The following is a 20,329-nucleotide window of genomic DNA, read 5'->3' as shown; positions in this document are numbered from 1 at the left end:
ATAAACAGGGCGTATGAGACTCTATATTTAGTTTTACTGTGTATATTAATTAATAAAATATAACATTAAAAGCATCTCATCATAATGGGCGGAGCTTTAAAGGCTACATTTAAAAGGCACCCCATCCTGAAGTCAGTTTTTATAACGCATTATTAAAAATAATAGATTTACTCAAATTTGTTCACCTGCTTGATGTCAGGTGTTGTGACGTCATTTTGAACGCGTTGGATCTGCCACTGGTGAATCTGCGCGTGTCTCGTGTGGGTGTGGCGGTGTTGAGCTGTCAGTCAAAGTGAAAGCTGCCGTGACTCTATAAAAACACACACACAGTCTCACATCGCACAACCATCTGAGACTTTACCTTTGTACATTCAATTCATCTTTTTCCTAAAAAAAAATGGGTGTCTACTTAACTAAAATCATGGCTCTTCTATTTGAGAAAGAGCCAGTGAGGTTGCTTATGGGTAAGTCAATTTATTTATAGCATTCAAAATGCATGCAGTGTTTGTTTATTTTTCATTAGAATAAATATAAATATATTTTTCTCTAAGTTGGTCTGGATTCCGCAGGAAAGACCACAGTGCTCTACAAACTAAAACTTGGTGAAGTTGTCTCAACCATTCCAACTATTGGTAAGAAACCTCAACATGTCAATGCAAAATCAATGCAAAGCTATCATAATGATGTTTACTGAAATCATATGCACTGAATTAAACATCTGATTATCTTCTGTAGGTTTTAATGTGGAGACAGTTGAGTATAAGAACATCTCCTTCACTGTTTGGGATGTTGGTGGTCAGACCAAAATTCGAAATCTCTGGAAACATTACTATCAGAACTCTAGGGTAAGCATATTTGCTCTTTATCAGTATGTTGTGTTTAAACATTCTATTGCAAAAACATCTACAACAACCTAATTTAGCTTGTGTGTGTGTTTGTGTAATTCAGGGTTTGATTTTTGTGGTGGACAGCAATGATCGTGAGAGAATCGAGGAAGCAGCAGAAGAACTCAATTTGATGGTAAGACAGCATTTGTGTTGAATTATGTTTACAATTAATTACATTTATTAATTACAAACACAGAAGAGAATCAATGCAGTATTTCTTAACCCTTTCAGCTCCAAGAGGATGAGATGAGAGATGTCGTTGTGCTTGTACTCGCTAACAAGCAGGATTTACCCCAAGTCATGACAGTTCCTGAGCTGACAGACAAATTGGGTTTACATGCACTCAAAAACAGACAGGTGAGCTGCAGAGTTCATGTTTATATGAATATCCCAGTCTTTGTTTGATATGATGTTAGTTATGAGGAATTGACATTTTAGGTTTTAGTGATAATAAGAGCGCTATTGTTTGTGTATTTGTCTCTCAGTGGTACATTCAGTCAACATGTGCAGTTCAAGGAACAGGTTTATATGAAGGACTGGATTGGCTCTCTGATCAGATGACCAAACGATAACAATGTGAAACTTGATTTTCTGCTGTTAGTGGCTTGAATTGAATGTGATGCACAAGATAAATACTTTAAAACAGAATGATATATTATGCACTTTTATTGTGTCCTGATACTGTGTAAAGTATGTTGTTAATACACTACTGTGTCATTTTAATGTATATATTTTGCTATATTTAATGTTTTGCCTGTGTTAATAGGCCATGTATTTTATATGTACTCTGCAAGAAAGTTAAAATATTTTGTCTATAAATGTCAAGACAAATAATGTCTTAAATATTCATATTATAGCCTGCATTACTGTAGCCTATATTATTATACATTTGTTACAAAACACTTTAACTTCATAATAATAACAGAGCAGAAAACTAAAATTGTATGAGAAATACTCAGGGTTTTGTAAATGAGAGTGGACAATTGAGTAATGCTTTACTATATCATGATTCAATTTATACCCAATATTTTGTTATAAGCTATCTGTATTGTTCATTTTAAGATATTTATATTCTTTTAATTATTTTGATATGTTATTAATTCTACTACTGTATTTTGTGCATTGTTAAAGCACACGTTATGTGTCATTTTACATGTTTTAGTTCTTATGGGCTTTATCGTGTCTGCCTGGAATAGACTGCACCTCAAAATTGTTACAATAAATAAAACAATAAAAACATTTACATTTGAAGAATTATTCTTGGCAAAAACCAAACCGTAGACCCGAGTACGAACAGAGAAATACACATGCATTTAAACTTCAAAAATCATAAAAGTTGTCTTTGTCTGTAAAGATTAACCTGTTGGACAAAATGTGTAAATGTCAAAAACTTTTGTTAAACACTATATTTTGCAATAATCCAAAAGTGTATGGAAAATAATAATGGGCTTTCTGTTGAGGGAACCCATTGTCCTAACTTCCACACTGCAAAAAATGATTTTCAAGAAAAAAAATCTTAGTATTTTTGTCTTGTTTTCAATAAAAATATCTAAACATTCTTAAATTAAGATGCTTTTCTTGATGAGCAAAATGACCCCAGAAAATAAGTCTAGTTTTTAGACCAAAAATATCAAATGTAATTTTCAAGATTTTTTGCTTACCCCATTGGCAGATTTTTTTGCTTGTTTTATGCACAAAATCACTAGCATTTTTGGTCTAAAACTAGACTTATTTTCTGGGGTCGTTTTGCACATCAAGAAAAAGCATCTTAATTTAAGAATTTTAAATATTTTTACTGAAAACAAGACAAAAATACTAAGATTTTTTTTTCTTGAAAATCATTTTTTGCAGTGCAGGTTGACCTACAAAATACATCATCCCTGCGACAATCTCATGCATTAAAGATTAACATAATGTGACGTCATTCTGAACACGTTGGATTTGCCACTATAGAAACATGTGCATGTCTCTTGTGGGTGTGGCGGTGTTGAGCTCAGTGTCAAAGTGCACTGATATTACTCTATATAAACACACACACACAGTTTGACATCATGCAACCATCTGAGACTTTACCTTTGTATACTCTTTAAAAAATGGGTGTCTACTTATCTAAAATCATCGCTCTTTTCATTGAGAAAGAGCCAGTAGGGTTGCTTATGGGTAAGTCAATTTATTTATAGCATTCAAAATGCATGCAGGGTTTGCTAATGTGTTTATTATTCATTAGAATAAATAGAAAAAAATATATATCTTTTTTAAGTTGGTCTAGATGGAGCAGGAAAGACCACAGTCCTCTACAAACTCAAAGTTGGTGAAGTTGTCACAACCATTCCAACTATTGGTAAGAAACCCTTAAGATGTCAATGCGAACCTACTCATGTTTACTGAAATCATGTGCATTAAATCTGATTATATTCTGTATAGGTTTTATTGTGGAGACATTTAATGTTGAGTATAAGAACATCTCCTTCACTGTTTGGGATGTTGGTGCTAAGAGCAAACTTCGACCCCTCTTAAAACATTACTATAATAGCTGTAGGGTAAGCATATTTACTCTTTATTAGTATTGTGTGAGTGATTCAAATCCTTATAGCTTGTGTTTGTGTAATTCAGGGTTTGATCTTTGTGGTGGACAGCAGTGATCATGAGAGAATTCAGGAGGCAGCAGAAGAACTCAACTGGATTGTAAGATATGTTTGTTCATCACTTTTACCCAACAAGAAATTATGTTTACAATGAATTATTTTATAAAGTACAAATACAAAAGAGAGTCAGTGGTTAATTGATTTATTGTATTTCTTAACCCTTTCAGCTCCAGGATGACGAGATGGGAGATGTTGCTGTGCTTGTATTGGCTAACAAGCAGGATTTACCCAAAGCCATGACAGTTCCTGAGCTGACAGACAGATTGGGTTTAAATGCATTCAAAAACAGACAGGTGAGCTACAGAACATGGAGTTTATGTATACAGAATATCACAGTCTTTGTTTGACAATGTAAGACAATGTTTGTGTGTTTGTTTCTCAGTGGTTCGTTCAGCCAACATGTGCTGTTCAAGGATCAGGTTTATATGAAGGACTGGATTGGATTTCTGATCAACTCTCCAAACGATAACAATGTGAAACTGTATTTCTGATGTGAAGTGACTTGAATTAATTCAAATCTGAATTATACTTGATACATTTTACTGTATATTGTAATGTTATATTACTGTATACTGCATATTGTTGTTCATTTTCTTCTTTTTTAAATATTAGTATATTATGTACAGTCTCAAACTATTTTTTCTCCATATTTAGATATTTAATATATATTTAATAACCAACAAGACAACTGGTGCCTGTTACTATTGTATAAAGCATTGTTACTGTATTATTTTAGATATTTAATATATTAATTCATATATTTTGTTATATTTAATGTTTTGCATGTGTTAATAAGCCATGTATTGTTTATGTGCTTTACAAAAAACAGCTAGAATATTTTTCGATACTAAGCATCATTCAATAAAGGATATAAACAACCAAATTTTGTCTTAAATATTCATATTGTACATTATTGTACATATTGTTATTATAAGAATGCTTACAATACACTTTAATTTCATAATAAATACAGAACAGAAAACCAGTATGTTAATTTTGGCCAGTTTTAGTTTTTAAATGGACTTTTCTGGTGTCTGCCTGGATATACTGTTGAATTATTTATAATTGGAGCTGTTTATATTTCACACAGCAGAAAATAATTTTATTACCACTAGATTTATACATCACAACAATAACTAAGTACCCTTTTCCAGTAATGAACACTTCACCTTCGTTGATTCTCCTTATAAATATCTTCATGTAAATTATTAATTTTTAACTCCTCCCCTCACCGCAGCGCAGCCATCTTTCAGTTTCAGGAGGCAAGCCTATTACCATAATGTGACGTCATTTTGAACGCGTTGGATGTGTGGGTGTGGCGGTGTTGAGCTCAAAGTCAAAGTGCGCTGCTGTGACTCTATAATCACACACACTCACATCACACAACCTATCGAGGACTTTACCTTTGTAAATGTATCCTAATTCATCTTTTTCCTAAAAACCATGGGTGTCACCTTCTCTAAAATCATGGCTCTTCTCTTTGGGAAAGACCCAGTAAGGTTGCTTATGGGTAAGTCAATTTATTTATAGCATTCAAAATGCATGGTTTGCTAATGTGTTTATTTTTCATTAGAATAAATGGAAATCTTTTTTTCTCTAAGTTGGTCTGGATGCAGCAGGAAAGACCACAATCCTCTACCAACTCAAACTTGGTGAAGTTGTCACAACCATTCCAACTATTGGTAAGAAACCTCAACATGTCAATGGGAAACTATTTATGTTTACTGAGATCATGTGCATTCAATTACATATCTGCTCTTCTACTGTAGGTTTTAATGTGGAGACAGTTGAGTATAAAAACATCTCATTCACTGTTTGGGATTTGGGGTTTCAGACCAAATTACGACCCCTGTGGAAACATTACTATAAAGACTGTAGGGTAAGCATATTTAATCTTTATCAGTCAGTTGTGATTTAAACATTCTGTTTGCAAAAAACATCTACAACAACCTAATTTAGCTTATGTGTGTGTGTGTGTGTGTGTATGTGTGTAATTCAGGGTTTGATCTTTGTGGTGGACAGCAATGATCTTGAGAGAATCGAGGAAGCAGCAGAAGAACTCAATAGGATTGTAAGATATCATTTTTGTACATGATTACTTCCAAGAAATTATGTTTACAATTAATTACATTTATCAATTACAAAATACAAAAGAGAGTCAATATTTAACTGACTTGTATTTCTTAACCCTTCAGCTCCAGGATGATGAGTTGCGAGATGTTGTTGTGCTTGTACTCGCTAACAAGCAGGATTTACCCAAAGCCATGACAGTTCCTGAGCTGACAGACAGATTGGGTTTACATGCACTCAAAAACAGACAGGTGAGCTACAAAACATGGAGTTCATGTTTACAGAATATCACAGTCTTTGTTTGATATGATGTTATGAGGAATGAACTCTGTAGGATTCAAATGACATAAATGATCGCTTCGTAAAGAATACAATCTTGGGTCCAAGCCTCCAATCACTTAATATGAAACTGTGTGTTCGACTTCATGTTGAGCTGCAGGAACTGGCAGGCGTATGACGTCAAAGTACCGCGAGAGCGAATCGAAATTAGACTTCGGGTGATTTCTCGCGGTACTTTGACGTCATCTGCTTGTCGTTTCTTACAGCTCCAAATAAAGTCGAATAAGCCTAATCTCAGCAGCCGTTTATGAGCGCTATATTCATATCACACATTATTCTGCATGACGTCCCAGACAACAATACTTTAACAATTAATTAAATATGAATTAATTCTGTCCATTAGGCATTTCAGCATGGATATAAACGTTTGTATAGCGATTTTCGCCATATTACACTGCACTTGTTTGTTGTTTGCTAATGCAGCGGGGGTTTTTTTGTGTGCTTTTTTTGCTAATGCAGCGTTTGGTCCGGGAAGTTTTGGCGTGTGACGTCATAAGAGTTGTAGGCTATTAAATGAAGCGGTACGTAACACAATGTTTGTGTGTTTGTCTTTCAGTGGTACATTCAGCCAACCTCTGCTGTTCAAGGATCAGGTTTATATGAAGGACTGGATTGGCTCTCTGATCAGCTGACCAAACGATAACATTGTGAAACTTGATTCTCTGTTGTTAGTGACTTGAATTGAATACAGTGCACAACATAACTTTCTCAAATCTGAATTATACTTAATACATTTTTACTGTATATAGTGTACTGTTATTTTACTACTGTATATACTGCATATCAGTCTCAAACTATTTTTTTTATATATGTTATATATATTAAATAACCAACTAGTTTGTACACTTCTTTTGTGTCCTGTTATAGTGTATAAAGTATATTGTTAATTCACTACTGTATTGTTTTATATATTTAATATATAAATAAATATATTTTAGTTATATTAAATGTTTTGCCTGTGTTAATAGGCCATGTATTTATATGTACTCTGCAAAAAAAAAAACTAAAATATTTTTTTCTATACTTTATAAGCATCATCCAATAAAGGATATTACAAACCAAATTATGTCTTAAATATTCATATTATATGATGGATTCATATTATATGATGGATTGTAGGCTATATTCTTATTATTAAGAAATCAAAAAACATATGTCATGTATGGCCCGTTTTATTTCTTAAATGAACTTTTCTGGTGTCTGCCTGAAATATACTGTCCCTTAAAATTGTTACAATAAATAAAACAATTTCACACTTACATTTGATGAATCCAGATATCTCTTAACACACCCTTTACAGACTGCTTCTAGAACAGTTTCATCGTTATATTAATACATTTTAGGCTATAAATAAGTTTAAACAGTTTTTGAAATCTCAGCTTCCCTTTTAAAGTCAGAGTTTCGGTTTTGACATGTTGTTCATAACAATACGTTTATAACAATTATATGTTCACGCTTCCGTGTTTAGATGCTTGTAAATTAAAAATGTTCTTGTGATAAAAGCGCTTTATATGTATTAAAGATTGAAGGTCTGTTCGATATCACAAGGCGCCGCAAACACCGACAAACAGATGACGTCAAAATCCCGCTATAGCGATTCGAACGCAGACTCCTCATACATCACTCTCGAGTCTCGCGGTACTTTGATGTCATCCGCTTGTCGGTTCTTGCAGCGCCGTTAACACACCTTATGTAACATAAGGTGACGTCATTTTGAACGCGTTGGATCTGCCACTGGAGAAACTGCCCGTGTCTCGTGTGAGTGTGGCGGTGTTGAGCTGTCAGTCAAAGTGAAAGTGCGCTGCTGTGACTCTATATAAACACACAAACCGAGTCTCACTTCACACAAACACCTGAGACTTCACCTCTGAACATTTAACATCTTTACATCTGACAGCAAACCGCTTTTAATAAAATGGGTATCTTCATCTCTACTCTTTTATCTCGCCTTTCTAAGAAAAAGCACATGAGGTTGCTCATGGGTAAGTTTTCAGTTTTGCATCTGTTTTGTGTATTTTTTTTTATAAATGTAAAAAATATATTGTTAACAAAAATCTTGTTTCTCAAAGTTGGTCTGGATGCAGCAGGAAAGACCACAATCCTCTACAAACTCAAACTTGGTGAAGTTGTCTCAACCGTTCCAACTATTGGTAAGAAATTAATGGTAAAGTCCTAAATGAATGTTTATATATTTTATGACTGTCATTCATCTTTCATCCCCTTCTTCTGTAGGTTTTAATGTGGATACAGTTGAGTATAAGAACATCTCCTTCACTGTTTGGGATGTTGGTGGTCAGACCAAAATTCGAAGCCTCTGGAGACATTACTATCAAAACACAGAGGTAACATAGCAACATACGCTGCATGCTTATGTTTGTCTGGTTCTTGGAAAAATGTATATATTTAAAAATGTTTGTGTAATTCAGGGTTTGATCTTTGTGGTGGACAGCAGTGATCATGAGAGAATTCAGGAAGCAGCAGAAGAACTCATGATGATGGTATGTCAGATATCACATTTGTACATCATTACTTCCCAAAAAGAAACTATTAACTACAAATATCGAGGAGAGTCAATATTTCATTCATTTATTGTATTCCTTAACCCCTTCAGCTCCACGAGGATGAGATGAGAGATGTTGTGGTGCTCGTACTCGCTAACAAGCAGGATTTACCCAAAGCGTTGCCAGTTCACCAGCTGACAGACAGATTGGGTTTACATTCACTCAAAAACAAACAGGTGAGTTTACAGAATATCTCAGTCTTTGTTTGATATGATGTTAGTTATGAGGAACTCTATAGGCTTCAGTGAAATATAGTAAGAGCTGTATTGTTTGTGTGTTTGTCTCTCAGTGGTTTGTTCAGCCAACATGTGCTGTTCAAGGATCAGGATTATATGAAGGACTGGATTGGCTCTCTGATCAACTCTCCAAACGATAACAATGTGAAACTTGAATTGAATTTAAATATCTTGTTTAAAACAAATGTATATATTATAAATGTCTACTGTATATTCAATTCCACTACTGTATAAAGTATATTGTTAATTTACATAATGTATTTATGTCATGGTTGGCTTGTATTTTTGTATGTAATTACTGTGAAAGAAAAAGCTAAAATATTTTTCTGTGGTTTTTAAATACCTCTAATAAAAGACATTATAAACCATCCTGTCTTGAGTATTAGCATTGTTTACTTTCATTTACTCAATAAATAGAGAACAGATTTTGTATTGTATTTAATACACAAGTGTTTTTGATGATCGTGGATTTGTTTTCAGTCTGACTGCAGTGAAGCAAAAAAAAATCACAAAAATGTCGATAGATGGTGACCTAGAAATACTTTATTTCTTGTTACAAAAAACAACAGCAGCCGTTATTAAGAAACAAAGTTTGGGGGCTTTCTGTTCCTAAACCTCTTTGAGAGAATAATAAAAGTGCAACAGATTAGGTAGTATTAGTTTACTTCAACTTTCAATGTTACAGTGTTAAGAAATCACATTATGTGCCACTGAAAATCACAAGGATGTCATTAATAAATAAGTAAGCTCTCTTCATACATCTACAAATGAAATATAACAGATTGAAGCAGCTTACTGTATAAAACTTGATCTGATATCAGCTGCCCTCGGCTGAGATGAGCATTTTTCCCTTCTTGCGTTTTATTTTGCCGTTTGCAGATGAGACTCCCAGAGACTCCAGTCTGAAGGGACGTGGGAGGAGAGATTCGGTGGATAAGTGGGATATATTCGATCCACTAGATGTCTGGTGACCTGGATTATTACCAGTCAGACCCGAATAATTCACTGTAGGGAATGATGCATTAGTGATGCACACACACTGAAACGCACACAAAAGTCATTTGAGTTTTTATCCTTACTTGTGTTTTTAGTAGAGTCTCCGGCCAACAACTGACTGCTCCGCTTTAGCTTGAAGTAATTAGTGGCGATATTTTCACTATCACTGCGGTTCAGCATCTCCTTATATCGATCCTCTTCTTCTTCATGCTGGAAAGAGAACAGCAGTTCAATTGCCGGATTATAATCTGCCTTGATCATCGGCTGTTTATACAATCGTGGGAAATTATAGGCTGATACATCAATGCATCCCTAGTAAGTATCTTAACGTTTGGTTGGTAATTGTGTAATTGTTTGTATTCAACTGGCTGCTCATTTGGTGCTGTAATACCACAAAGGGGTCGACGATGTCTGACGCAGAATTCCTGCGTGCTGAAAGTCTGCCAAAGCCACTGGGAACTGGAGGAGAAACTGCAAAGAGAAAATAAAGGATACATTATATGATCCCTAACTGTCACTGGGCTGCTACCCCTTCAAAAAGTACACGAGTTCATATTAGTACCTCAGAGGTACATATTGGTACCAAATGTAAACATATCTGTACCTAAATGGTACATATTAGGATCTTTTTAAAGGGTACTGCTGCCCCAGTGACGCTAGAGACCATTTTCAAGACAATGGCAAATACCTGTACACAAATCCCCATCCCAGTGCTTTACCTGCAGGTAAGGTTGTTTTCTGCACCACAACTTCGGGCAGTCTCCACACCCCACCCTCTTCATCCCAAACCGCCTCCTTCCGCAGCCGGTCCAGGTTGCTATAGTTACAGTCCCTGCGCACTAGAGGTGCCATGCGCTCCAGAATTCCATTAAGGAGCTGGCCTTCCCGTTCCAGACGTCTGATGGTGGCTAGATAGTCGTTTCTCTCCATCTCAAACTCGGCCTGAAGATCCCTGATCTCTAACTTCGCAGCTCTGAGCTATAAACAGAGGCGGGTCACATAAACAGAAAGGGTCTATAAGTCGGAAACTTTTTATTTATGGCAAGATTCGAATTGAGTTCCTGATAAGACTAGATAGCTTCCCACTTGTTTGGTGTAAACCAGTAATTCTCAAAGTGTGGTCCGCCCCCCCAGTGGTCCGCCAAAAGATGACCTAAACTAGGCAAGTGTTTATACAATCGTCACTTATTTAAGTAGATTTTTAATTGCGAAACTGTGATATCAGTTCTTGCCATTCTGTTTTAATAACGTAAAAATGGATCGGTTGGCTAAACCAAAGAGGAGTCAAAATAAAAGATCAAGCGTCAACTGAAAGCAGCTAAAATCCACAGATCTATTAGATTTGTAATGTACTAGTTTTTTTTTCCATGTGTAAAATCCCTGTAATTTCAGTGATTTTGGACATTAAGGGGAACATATTTTTTCAGTATTTTATTGTTACCATAGTTACAACCATAGACTTCATATACCCACCACCTCAGTTTTAAACAAATGGCTCTTTGGAATGACATTAAGTGGGACCTAGGCTGTTATAGTATGTTTAATTGCAGTTTTTTTCACATGTGCAGTTTGTTGTTCATATTAAGCTGCAACTCATTTCACATTTACTTTTTCAAATGCAAAAATTCATATAATAATTTCTGAACATAGCATTGCATTTGTTTTTAAAAAATTAGTTTTTGACTTGAAACAGTTGCATATTAAACTTAAACTTAGCTTATCCTTCCTTTTTTGTTGCTTTTTGGGGGAGTGTTAGAGTGGGATCCTGTTAGGTGGTCCTCAGAAAAAAATTGGAAGATAAAGTGGTCCTTGGGCTGAAAAAGTTTGAGAAACACTGGTGTAAACAATATATAGACAGGTTAGACGGAGACAGTAAAGATATCTTTATAATATAAATGATCTTAATGTATGATCCTAACGTTAACAACTGATATAGTCTACCTGTTCAAAAAACACGAAGTGGATTACCGGAATCAGTAGATCTTTAGCGGAGCGGTAACATAAAACTGCAAGATTTTTGGGCACCGTGTTTAGTCTATGTTCCGCGTTTTGCTGCTTTCTGCAAGTCTCTCATATTAAAAACGAACTAGACACCCACCTGAAAGGGTTTTTAAAATATGTGTTTAATAAAATTGTATAAATCATCATGGGGGCCGGATTGGACACCTCTGCGGGCTGTGTTCGGCCTGTGGGCTGTATGTTTGACACCCCTGTTCTATGGCATCTTTATGAAGATTTTTTTTTTGTGTTGTCTGACGGTCCTCACCTTCTTCTGTGTGTTCTCCAGATGTTTGCTCTTGGCATGAACTTCCTCTTGAATTGAGTCGTAGACGTTTAGCAGCACGTTGTCGCTCTCCTCGCTGCTTTGGCTCAGAGCACTGATTAGCTGTTTTTTCCTCTGATCGGCCAAAGTTTTCCTCTGCCTGTGTCTCTGCTTTAGTTCTTCGTTCCTCACCTGCTCTCCACCCACAAACTCTTGCTCCAGCTGCTTCAGCCTTTCACATAAAACAGTATTTCAGCCTTTTTATTCTTCAACTTCTCTAACATCATTGGCTACTGAGAAAACAATATGAATGGTTTCATAAACAGTAGGTTATGAAAAGTCACTGATGGCCCTCATATGATTTTGGACCAGTATTGTGTTTGAACTACATTTGGGCAACAGAGTCTGTGTCTCTCACCTTTCTAATACATGTCTGTGGTCCAGCTGACCTGGTGTGGCCATCACGACTGTATCTAGAGGTGAACTCTCTCTACTGGGATCTCCTTTGACACCGGCAGCAACTGTGGCTGACTGACTCTCCTACACAAACAAGGACTGATTGTTAAGCATTGTGAGTCTAAACAAGGAACCTTTTGGAAATTTACATAGATCTGCATGACCTAACTAAATCTAGTTTAAGGCAAAATTACTTTACCTCAGGTACATCTTGGTCAACATGTGCTTGTTTTTCACTTTTAGCAATAACTGTAGTGATAAGATCTTCTTTGAGATGCTCCATATCTGAGTAATAAAAACACAAGACAATTGAACAAGATTAAGATGATATTACATCAAGAACATACATTGGCATATGCATCTGGCAGGCATTTCTCTTCTATTCACAACTTACAGCATGTTATTCAAAAACATTGATCTTTAATGTATGTGCATCGTGCAACATGGATCTAATAAACTTGGGTAGGACATGCACGTATGTAGACTGTAGAATGATGACACCTACTGTTCGTAGGCCACAACGCAAGTTAGTAAACATCATCAGGATGCACTAGAACAAACACAGCAAGGTGAATTCCACATTACCAAAGTGCGTTGAAAAAGAAGGATGACACTTTTGCATGTAGTTTACGTACGGAATAATTGATGACAGGCTGTTGAATTATCCAAAAATAATGCACACCCAAGGTGGTAATGCAGCACGATGCAGAGCATCTTTGAATTTTCAAATAAATTAAAGAACCGGGGTCAATTATTCTCCTTATACCCAGGTTACCACAGACATTGCTCTGGTGGTTATTTAAAGATATTTGACAGGTTAGGTGTGCATTTTACAGAAAAATAATCAACACCCATTTCTCAACCAATCATAATAACGCATTCAACAGGCCCGTGGTATAAATAAATGTCAGCCTGACCTGTACAGTAATACTGAACATTCGTCATGACTATTGCAATGTTAAGCTCAGCAGTGTCTACACAGTCAAACGCATTTTACTTTTAGCGCCACGTTGCTTCGATCAATACGTCATTTCTCATTGGCTACTCAGTAGGTGTAGGTCGTAGGATCATGCTAAATTTCTTACACTGCCAGAAAATAATCGCAGGCTATCTTTGACCTCAAGACTGTGACAATGAACATCTTGAATTACAACAAAGGGCCACCATTTAGGAGCTATCGGGTCATTCTCACGAAATTAGACTTATGAGGTGTCATGAAACATTTTGATAAAAAAGTAAATGCAAAGTAAGAGTATCAAAATAAGAAGCATACAGTTACAAACATCTCTTCATGTACTATTTTGCACATGATTTCAAATGACATAAAAACCACATTTTTGTGTGTTTTTCCAGATTTAATGGGGAAATTTTCATTACCGCAATGTGTGCATGACTGGATTTGGCTTCAGTGCATGTTATACTAAAAACATTAACAGTAAAGAAACATGTGGTATTTGGTGATCATTGGTAAATGTAGAGACAATAATAAGGAATGTAAATGTGTCCAAGATCAATTTTCTTATCCTCAGCAACAATTTTCATTTTTTAAGCCCTCGATGAACTAACATTTTTTAAAAAAATTTGGAAGGAACATAATTGATTGTGACACTCAAGATGGCTACCAGGTAAGCAGTTCTTATTTTTTCTCTCCAGATAAAAGTTGAAATTTTGTTTGTCATAGTACCTAGACAACTTTTTAGTTCTCATTACCGAAACATGACTTTGTAATTGCATATATTTAATGTAATATCATGTTGCGGTAATGATAATTTTTGGTAATGATAATCTAAAAAATAAATAATATAATTATATAACTTATATAATTCTATATAAGTAAATAATTCTATAGGAAATATTTTTTTAAATCCTCTAAAATAATGGTTATAGTAAGTTCAGACCTTAATCTTATATTTGAAAAAAAATCTAAATATGGATTTCATGAGAATCACCCTATCACATTTGTTAGCCATCTTTCATCCGTGACAGACGAAAAACGTGCCGTGTTATCGCGGCTTACGGGTCAGCGACTCTGAAACTGGCGTGGAAACATTACCAGTGAAACGTGTTCGGCTATCTCTAGACCTCTCTAGGGTTGAGAGTCTCGTCTCGTATGATGTTCTCAATGCGGCGATGTCCTCCTGGAGTTTGGCTTTGGACTCTTGTTCTGCATCATACTCTGCCTGCAACCTGGAGAGCTTTTTCTCGTATTCCTAAATCATAAAAAATACTTATTTATCCATTTTTTTTTTGATCAGAATAAACTCTGTTATCTGATAAAGCTAAATTTGTCAACTTTTTCATGCATACACTGTTAAAAGTATGAATCATTTTAGGTTGTATGGTTTCATAAAGAACCTTTAACGTCCACAACACCTTTATGTTTTTACAAAAGGTTGTTTGTAGTGGAGCAAATATCCACAGACTATAAAAATGTATGAAAGAAAAAATGGTTCTTCTATGGCATTGGTGTGAAAAACATTTTGTAGCACTTTATATATTCAGAGCTAACAGCCGTGAACTAAAATCTACGAAACATCAATTCTGATTTTAAAGACTCTTTTATTCACACACCTCTTTGATCCGGTCTTTCTCCGTCTCGCTCTCTGATGTGTTACTCTGGGGTCGGGACGAATGTCCGGACGTCTGACCTGCCAGCAGCGCTGATGGCAAACCAAGACTTAAGTTTAAAGGGACACTTCACTTTTATTTGAAAATAGGCTCATTGTCCAGCTCCCCTAGAGTTAAACATTTTTGATTTTTAGAGTTTTGGAATTGATTCAGCCGAAATAGTCCCCTTGGTAACTTTCAATAGCAGGGGACTATTTTTGGGCACTGCGTAATAACATTGCGCCTACTGCAGCCAGGGTACGGCAGCAAATTCCTTAATTATTATGCGAGTATAGGTCCTAGCTATATCCTAGAAAATCGCAACTTTTACTTTTCTGTTGGTCTTAGTATATGATGTAACTACAGAAGAGTCAAGTTTTAAATAGAAAAAACATTGAAACCCTTTGGTTATTTTTAAGCAAAAAAAAAAGTGGAGTGTCCCTTCAATACATATAAGAATAAAATACTGAGCTTATTGTGAATATAGAAAAGGACTGAGAGCCGTTTCTTACAGGTGAGGTTCGCAGACCCCAGTTGGCCGGATATTAACGCCCTCAGATTCTTGATCTCCTCTTGGTACTCGCGTAGGAGGGCATCTTTAGGGTCCTCGTTTATTCGCGGCCGGTTTTGGATGCTCTTGGCGCGGTTGGCATACCGAAGAGTGCTGAGGCTCTCCTCGTAATTGTTGTCGGCAGGTGATAGACACGCCACCATGAGGGTCCGGGTGTTTCCTCCGAGCGAGTCTTGAAGAAGGCGAGTGAGCTTTGAATCACGATACGGGATATGCTTAGAGCGTCCGTCCACCAGAGCCGATATGACATTGCCGAGAGCTGAAAGGGACAAGTTGATCTTGGTGGCTTCTTGAAGGCGGTCTCCAGTAGCACCGGTTTTTGACTGTCGTTCGCTTCCTGCGAGGTCAACGAGGTTGAGCTTACCAGCTCGGAGATGTTCTTCACCAGAGGCATCTAAGCTCACAGGAAGATGTTTTTAATCGTATGTCAGAAGATTAAATCAATATTTTACATGAAATTGTTTGATCTACTCTGTATGTGAACGTTGACGTGCGTGTTTCAGGTTCTGACCTATGTTACAGATCTCCAGGTGAATAGTGAATATGGAATGCGAGCGTGAGGAATCTTTATTCATCAGCGTGTAGCCCACAGAGCGATTCCTCCAGCCTTGATCCATAATCCGCTCGCATTCCCCGACGCTATGGACCGTTTGCATGGAGAGATCCCGTACGTATACACCATGTTCAGGATGTTCCTTCAGCTTTATCACACAAACACAGAGACATTTAGTTCTACCATAATATAATGAGCTGTGTCTGTAGTATGAATGTACCTCCAGCTTCTGTTTTGTGTCTTTTCCCAAAAGATCTCTGACTTCCTCCTTGTAAATCTCTAGGTAGGAGGCTCGTACCAGGAATTTTGTGTTTTCGGCACACTACATATAAGAGTTCAGATCAGATCAGGTTTCAATTCAATGTCTTCATATATAAAAAAGGTTTTAATTAAATTAATTCAATACATGCTTTTCAATTTTGAATGCATAAATGAGTCCAACTTATAATGTACAACTAGGCCAAGGAAAACATGTAAAGAACAAGATGTGAAGATTCATCACCTGGATTGACTCAAAGATGTGTTCAAAAGCCCTGGGGATGATTCCTCTCTGGGACGCAGGATCCAGAACACCCTGCATAGTGAACGACTTGCCACTTCCTGTTTGTCCATAAGCGAAAATTGTCCCATTGTAGCCCTCAGTTACACCCTGTTTGAACAGTAGCATCATTTTTAAATATGTGACATTAACTCATTCACCGCCAGCCTTTTTGAGAAAAGTTGCCCACCTGCATTTTTGTGATTTTAACAAAATTTTCACAAAATTCCTTGCAGGAAAAATTATTTTCTATAAATATATAAACATACAAATTATATCAAATTAAAGAACACACCCTCTGCTTTCAAACAAACAATAAACAAACAAACAAACAAACAAACAAAATGGGGAAAAAACTTTCATTACATATTTACTTTTTCTACTTAATTTAACAACTGAAATATGGATATTTCTCTTCAAAAATAAAACATTTTGAGCAACAAGCTTAAAAAATTGCGTTTTTGTAAAGACATTTATGTTAGAGATCAAACTCAGAATGACTATCAAACATAAAGGCAGTTAAAATAAATCATTAAATCTTTTTAACTTCCGTTTTTGATAAATTCGTTTTGGTATTTGGTATAAGCGGTATTACACTTTCACTTTGAAATTCGTCCAGAAAGGCATATTTATTAGTTAAATATGAACTCATAAATGACGAGATAACTCGTCAATGGCGGTGAATGAGTTAAGTGTGTGCAATGCAAAAACCACATTTACATGTATGTATCTAAAGTTTTTTGGATTCATTTGTAGTTCATCACAATAACCATAGTTTAAACATGGTATTTATAATAAAACTTTGGTAATACAAATTGTAATCAATGTGCCAAAAACATTGTCACTAATAAAACCATAGTAAATGTTTCTAAGGGTTGGTCTCAAAAATAAGGGTGAACATAAAGAGGTCTAAGACCCTATTACTGCTCAAGTGGACCAAAAATGTATCTAAGGCTGTGTCCAAACACTCACACTTGAGGGGTTATTTTTTAAGCCGATAAAAAATGAGAACCACATTGCATGGCGGAAGAGCACTTAGTTTGCAGCACTTCGACCCCGACGCGCATTAACATCATCACTCCTGACTCCTCCCCCTCTCGCTCAAACCTCTGTATATATTACTGTGCCCGAGGTCGAAGTCGCCATACAATAAAGTTCTCATTTTTTATCCGCTTAAAAATCCCCACGTTTTATTTTGTGTCACCATATTTATTGGTGTAACTACTCATGTAACAGTCTTTAAACATGGAAATGTTTGGTGGCTTCTAAATTTATCCTTGTTTGGATCCTAAGGAATGAATGGGGCTAGGCTAAATGCTAACACATTCATGACGCGCTGTACAAAGATTAAATGCACGCACTGAAAAAAGATAGACGAATTAATACACACCTAAGTTGAGGTAAGAACATAGTAAAATATAAAAAAAAGGTGGTGTTTTCCTTTAAAACTTCCTTTAAAACTTGCAGTGCCCTTACACCGCACTAAACCCACACTATCTTCGGAGCGGTATTCAAGGCCAAGCGTATCCCAACATGCATCAGGATCTGGATGTAAATCGTAAGACTTTGGCCCAGACATCATTAGATGTAGTGGAAAATTTTTATTCTAAGTTAACAAATGGATATTACATATTTTGGTTGTAAATAAAAAGTGTGGCACATTTCATTGGTGCAAAGTGCATTGTTACGTATTTTGTAAAACATCTGCAACTGCTTTTAACACATAATTAGAAACAATTAATTGTGTCGTTTATTCAGGGACTGCTAAATAAAAAATAAACTTTAATAAAACTGTCAGTACAAAATTAAGAGTTTTTTTTACTGGTGCAAAGGATTCTGCTTCTGACAGTTTGACATGTTTTAAGTGTAGATAATAATATTTTAGTGTTTATGTGTTCATTTTATTTAGAGAAAAACTTAAAAATGTTAAATATAAAATAAAAGTAAATAAAAAACGAATATATTTTGGTGCAAATTGCTGCCACATGTCCCATCGGTTGAATAATTCTACATGCACGCTTGGGACCTTTACGGCCACTAGAAGACATAGGCCAAATACAGGACATCCATCATGCAAGTAGTCTAGTGGTCAAGTGCAAAGACAGCAAGTGTGGGTATTTGGACCCAGCCTTAAGAATAGAAAGTCAGTCCTTGTTGACTCGGTTCAGCTTTTGGTCCACTTTAAGGGTTTCGAGTTTGGTTTTCTTGAAGAGGACTTAACTGTGAAAACACCCTAACAGCGCAAATATACATTTTCTTTAGTAATATGAATGCCATTTTAAAATAAAACATTGATTTGTCATATTTACTTGTGCATTTATCATCATCATAATATGCAATATTTACAATAAATAACTAAACCACATTCATTTTAAGGTTTGAAATTTACAAATAAAACTGGGAAAATGTTTAGTCAACTATTTAGAAATATTTTTTTCTCATGAAGTATAAAATAAGTAAACAAACAACATTTACTTTATTTTATTTCTACGTTACACTGCATTACAGCCCTGAGTGCTAAATATTTAGAGCGAAGGGCCCAACTTACAACCATTCTAGTAAATAATCTATTACAGAATGGCCTGTAGGTTAGGCTACTTCCGTGTCTGATTTGAACTGTATTGGTGTTGTGTTTCAGATAAGAGATGGATCAGGTATCAGATATCCAAAGTCTATGCGCACTGGAACGTGGCCCCAATCCATGCTAAAAAACAATAGAAACCATCACAGATATATTCTAATGGCTTTAATGGTTATAATGGAATTGTATTGGTTTTAAGGTAAAGTATGATGGTCCCTGTGGGTGTATACTGGTAGTGTTGTGTTATGTTGCTGGTGGGTTGTTATCTTGCGGATGGGAACCAACACACTATTAAATTTCTACTGGAATAAGCAACAAAACATTAAGACTAACTACATAAAGGGATTTGTAATGAGTTGGTTAACAGCTGATACCTTAAAGTTTGTAAAGCTGTAATGGATTAGATTTTTTCTTTTCTTTTTTTTTAGCAAGGATACAAGTGATGAATCCCCTAAAAATAAGTAAACATATTACCTCCACCAGAGGATAGGCGATCTCGTTGTACATCTGTTCAGTGGAGTGGTTGGTGTAATATGTGCCGTCAAATGTGAATAGTTTGGGCGGCTCTTCTGTGGCTCCAGGTTTCTCTATAAAACACTGACATCGGCCGCTGTCAATAGTTACGACCATTTTGCAATTCATCGCGTTTTCTCGGTCATTCAAGGGTCGACACCTGACGACCACCTTCACGGACTCTGAAGCCATCTTGACGGATCTTTTCTCTGCTTATGTTGTGAGAAAAGATGAGAATACCACTCCGATAACCGGACTCATATAACACGGCATCCGGCGGGACTTTTGTCGTTAGAAACGACGAGAAATGCGCTTGCAAATATTGTCATCCGGTTCAGGTTCCGTCCAAGGAGAACAAACTGCAGCTGCTGTCAAAAGCGACATGAAATAAAGCCGCGTGTTTCTCTTGCGGTGGCGTTCTTTGTTGCCTAGCAACCAACTTCAAACGCGCAGGCGACGTGCGCGTTCACACTGTGATTCAAGATCAATTTTTTTTATCAAAGAAAACATTTC

General features: G+C 36.1%; 5 protein-coding genes across 6 annotated transcripts; 4 read left to right on the top strand and 1 right to left on the bottom strand.

The window, feature by feature from the left end:
- Window positions 1-306: 306 nt before the first annotated feature.
- On the top strand, window positions 307-2,126 carry LOC129427985 (ADP-ribosylation factor 4). Its single transcript, XM_055184818.2, has 6 exons — window positions 307-464; window positions 552-632; window positions 736-845; window positions 949-1,020; window positions 1,119-1,244; window positions 1,373-2,126. Exons 1-6 carry the CDS (start codon window positions 398-400, stop codon window positions 1,457-1,459), a joined length of 543 nt encoding a protein of 180 aa, XP_055040793.1. The 5' UTR covers window positions 307-397; the 3' UTR covers window positions 1,460-2,126.
- Window positions 2,127-2,923: 797 nt separating this feature from the next.
- LOC129427984 (ADP-ribosylation factor 4) lies at window positions 2,924-4,096 on the top strand. 2 transcript variants are annotated; one of them, XM_055184817.2, is made up of 6 exons: window positions 2,924-3,047; window positions 3,148-3,228; window positions 3,312-3,427; window positions 3,501-3,572; window positions 3,706-3,825; window positions 3,915-4,096. In XM_055184817.2, the coding sequence occupies exons 1-6, from the start codon at window positions 2,981-2,983 to the stop codon at window positions 3,999-4,001; spliced, it is 543 nt and encodes a 180-aa protein (XP_055040792.2). In that variant the 5' UTR covers window positions 2,924-2,980; the 3' UTR covers window positions 4,002-4,096. The 2 variants fall into 2 exon arrangements, with proteins under 2 accessions (XP_055040792.2, XP_055040791.2); XM_055184816.2 differs by having other exon boundaries at window positions 3,700-3,825.
- Window positions 4,097-4,839: 743 nt separating this feature from the next.
- Window positions 4,840-6,934, top strand: LOC129427987 (ADP-ribosylation factor 4). The gene is made up of 6 exons (XM_055184820.2): window positions 4,840-5,042; window positions 5,134-5,214; window positions 5,302-5,411; window positions 5,532-5,603; window positions 5,728-5,853; window positions 6,498-6,934. Exons 1-6 carry the CDS (start codon window positions 4,976-4,978, stop codon window positions 6,582-6,584), a joined length of 543 nt encoding a protein of 180 aa, XP_055040795.2. The 5' UTR covers window positions 4,840-4,975; the 3' UTR covers window positions 6,585-6,934.
- A 738-nt stretch (window positions 6,935-7,672) lies between these two features.
- Window positions 7,673-9,106, top strand: LOC129427986 (ADP-ribosylation factor 4). The gene is made up of 6 exons (XM_055184819.2): window positions 7,673-7,923; window positions 8,011-8,091; window positions 8,174-8,283; window positions 8,368-8,439; window positions 8,553-8,678; window positions 8,792-9,106. Exons 1-6 carry the CDS (start codon window positions 7,857-7,859, stop codon window positions 8,876-8,878), a joined length of 543 nt encoding a protein of 180 aa, XP_055040794.1. The 5' UTR covers window positions 7,673-7,856; the 3' UTR covers window positions 8,879-9,106.
- A 153-nt stretch (window positions 9,107-9,259) lies between these two features.
- kif17 (kinesin family member 17) lies at window positions 9,260-20,297 on the bottom strand. The gene is made up of 14 exons (XM_055184812.2): window positions 19,778-20,297; window positions 16,687-16,833; window positions 16,405-16,506; window positions 16,143-16,332; window positions 15,573-16,025; window positions 15,025-15,113; window positions 14,507-14,663; window positions 12,653-12,738; window positions 12,416-12,537; window positions 12,001-12,229; window positions 10,454-10,712; window positions 10,126-10,205; window positions 9,818-9,944; window positions 9,260-9,743 (listed from the first exon to the last, which is right to left on the bottom strand). The coding sequence occupies exons 1-14, from the start codon at window positions 20,006-20,008 to the stop codon at window positions 9,556-9,558; spliced, it is 2,460 nt and encodes an 819-aa protein (XP_055040787.2). The 5' UTR covers window positions 20,009-20,297; the 3' UTR covers window positions 9,260-9,555.
- Window positions 20,298-20,329: the final 32 nt, after the last annotated feature.

The sequence above is a fragment of the Misgurnus anguillicaudatus genome, chromosome 14 (assembly GCF_027580225.2).
Source record: "Misgurnus anguillicaudatus chromosome 14, ASM2758022v2, whole genome shotgun sequence".
In the NCBI taxonomy this organism is placed as follows: domain Eukaryota; kingdom Metazoa; phylum Chordata; class Actinopteri; order Cypriniformes; family Cobitidae; genus Misgurnus; species Misgurnus anguillicaudatus.
Note: the sequence above shows the minus strand (reverse complement) of the source record. Positions and strands in the feature narration are given on the sequence as shown.

What these genes read in the sequence shown, in the direction of transcription:
- LOC129427985 (XM_055184818.2), top strand. Translation starts at nt 398, where the DNA reads ATGGGTGTCTACTTAACTAAAATCATGGCTCTTCTATTTGAGAAAGAG. An exon ending in CTCAACCATTCCAACTATTG is followed by an intron (nt 633 to 735) that starts GTAAGAAACCTC and finishes TATCTTCTGTAG; the next exon opens with GTTTTAATGTGGAGACAGTT. An exon ending in ATTACTATCAGAACTCTAGG is followed by an intron (nt 846 to 948) that starts GTAAGCATATTT and finishes TGTGTAATTCAG; the next exon opens with GGTTTGATTTTTGTGGTGGA.
- LOC129427986 (XM_055184819.2), top strand. Translation starts at nt 7,857, where the DNA reads ATGGGTATCTTCATCTCTACTCTTTTATCTCGCCTTTCTAAGAAAAAG. An exon ending in CTCAACCGTTCCAACTATTG is followed by an intron (nt 8,092 to 8,173) that starts GTAAGAAATTAA and finishes CTTCTTCTGTAG; the next exon opens with GTTTTAATGTGGATACAGTT. An exon ending in CAGAAGAACTCATGATGATG is followed by an intron (nt 8,440 to 8,552) that starts GTATGTCAGATA and finishes TAACCCCTTCAG; the next exon opens with CTCCACGAGGATGAGATGAG.
- kif17 (XM_055184812.2), bottom strand. Translation starts at nt 20,008, where the DNA reads ATGGCTTCAGAGTCCGTGAAGGTGGTCGTCAGGTGTCGACCCTTGAAT. An exon ending in ACATCTTTGAGTCAATCCAG is followed by an intron (nt 16,507 to 16,686) that starts GTGATGAATCTT and finishes TCTTATATGTAG; the next exon opens with TGTGCCGAAAACACAAAATT. An exon ending in CCTGGAGATCTGTAACATAG is followed by an intron (nt 16,026 to 16,142) that starts GTCAGAACCTGA and finishes CTGTGAGCTTAG; the next exon opens with ATGCCTCTGGTGAAGAACAT.
- LOC129427987 (XM_055184820.2), top strand. Translation starts at nt 4,976, where the DNA reads ATGGGTGTCACCTTCTCTAAAATCATGGCTCTTCTCTTTGGGAAAGAC. An exon ending in CCCAGTAAGGTTGCTTATGG is followed by an intron (nt 5,043 to 5,133) that starts GTAAGTCAATTT and finishes TTTTTCTCTAAG; the next exon opens with TTGGTCTGGATGCAGCAGGA. An exon ending in ATGCACTCAAAAACAGACAG is followed by an intron (nt 5,854 to 6,497) that starts GTGAGCTACAAA and finishes TTTGTCTTTCAG; the next exon opens with TGGTACATTCAGCCAACCTC.
- LOC129427984 (XM_055184816.2), top strand. Translation starts at nt 2,981, where the DNA reads ATGGGTGTCTACTTATCTAAAATCATCGCTCTTTTCATTGAGAAAGAG. An exon ending in GCCAGTAGGGTTGCTTATGG is followed by an intron (nt 3,048 to 3,147) that starts GTAAGTCAATTT and finishes ATCTTTTTTAAG; the next exon opens with TTGGTCTAGATGGAGCAGGA. An exon ending in ATGCATTCAAAAACAGACAG is followed by an intron (nt 3,826 to 3,914) that starts GTGAGCTACAGA and finishes TTTGTTTCTCAG; the next exon opens with TGGTTCGTTCAGCCAACATG.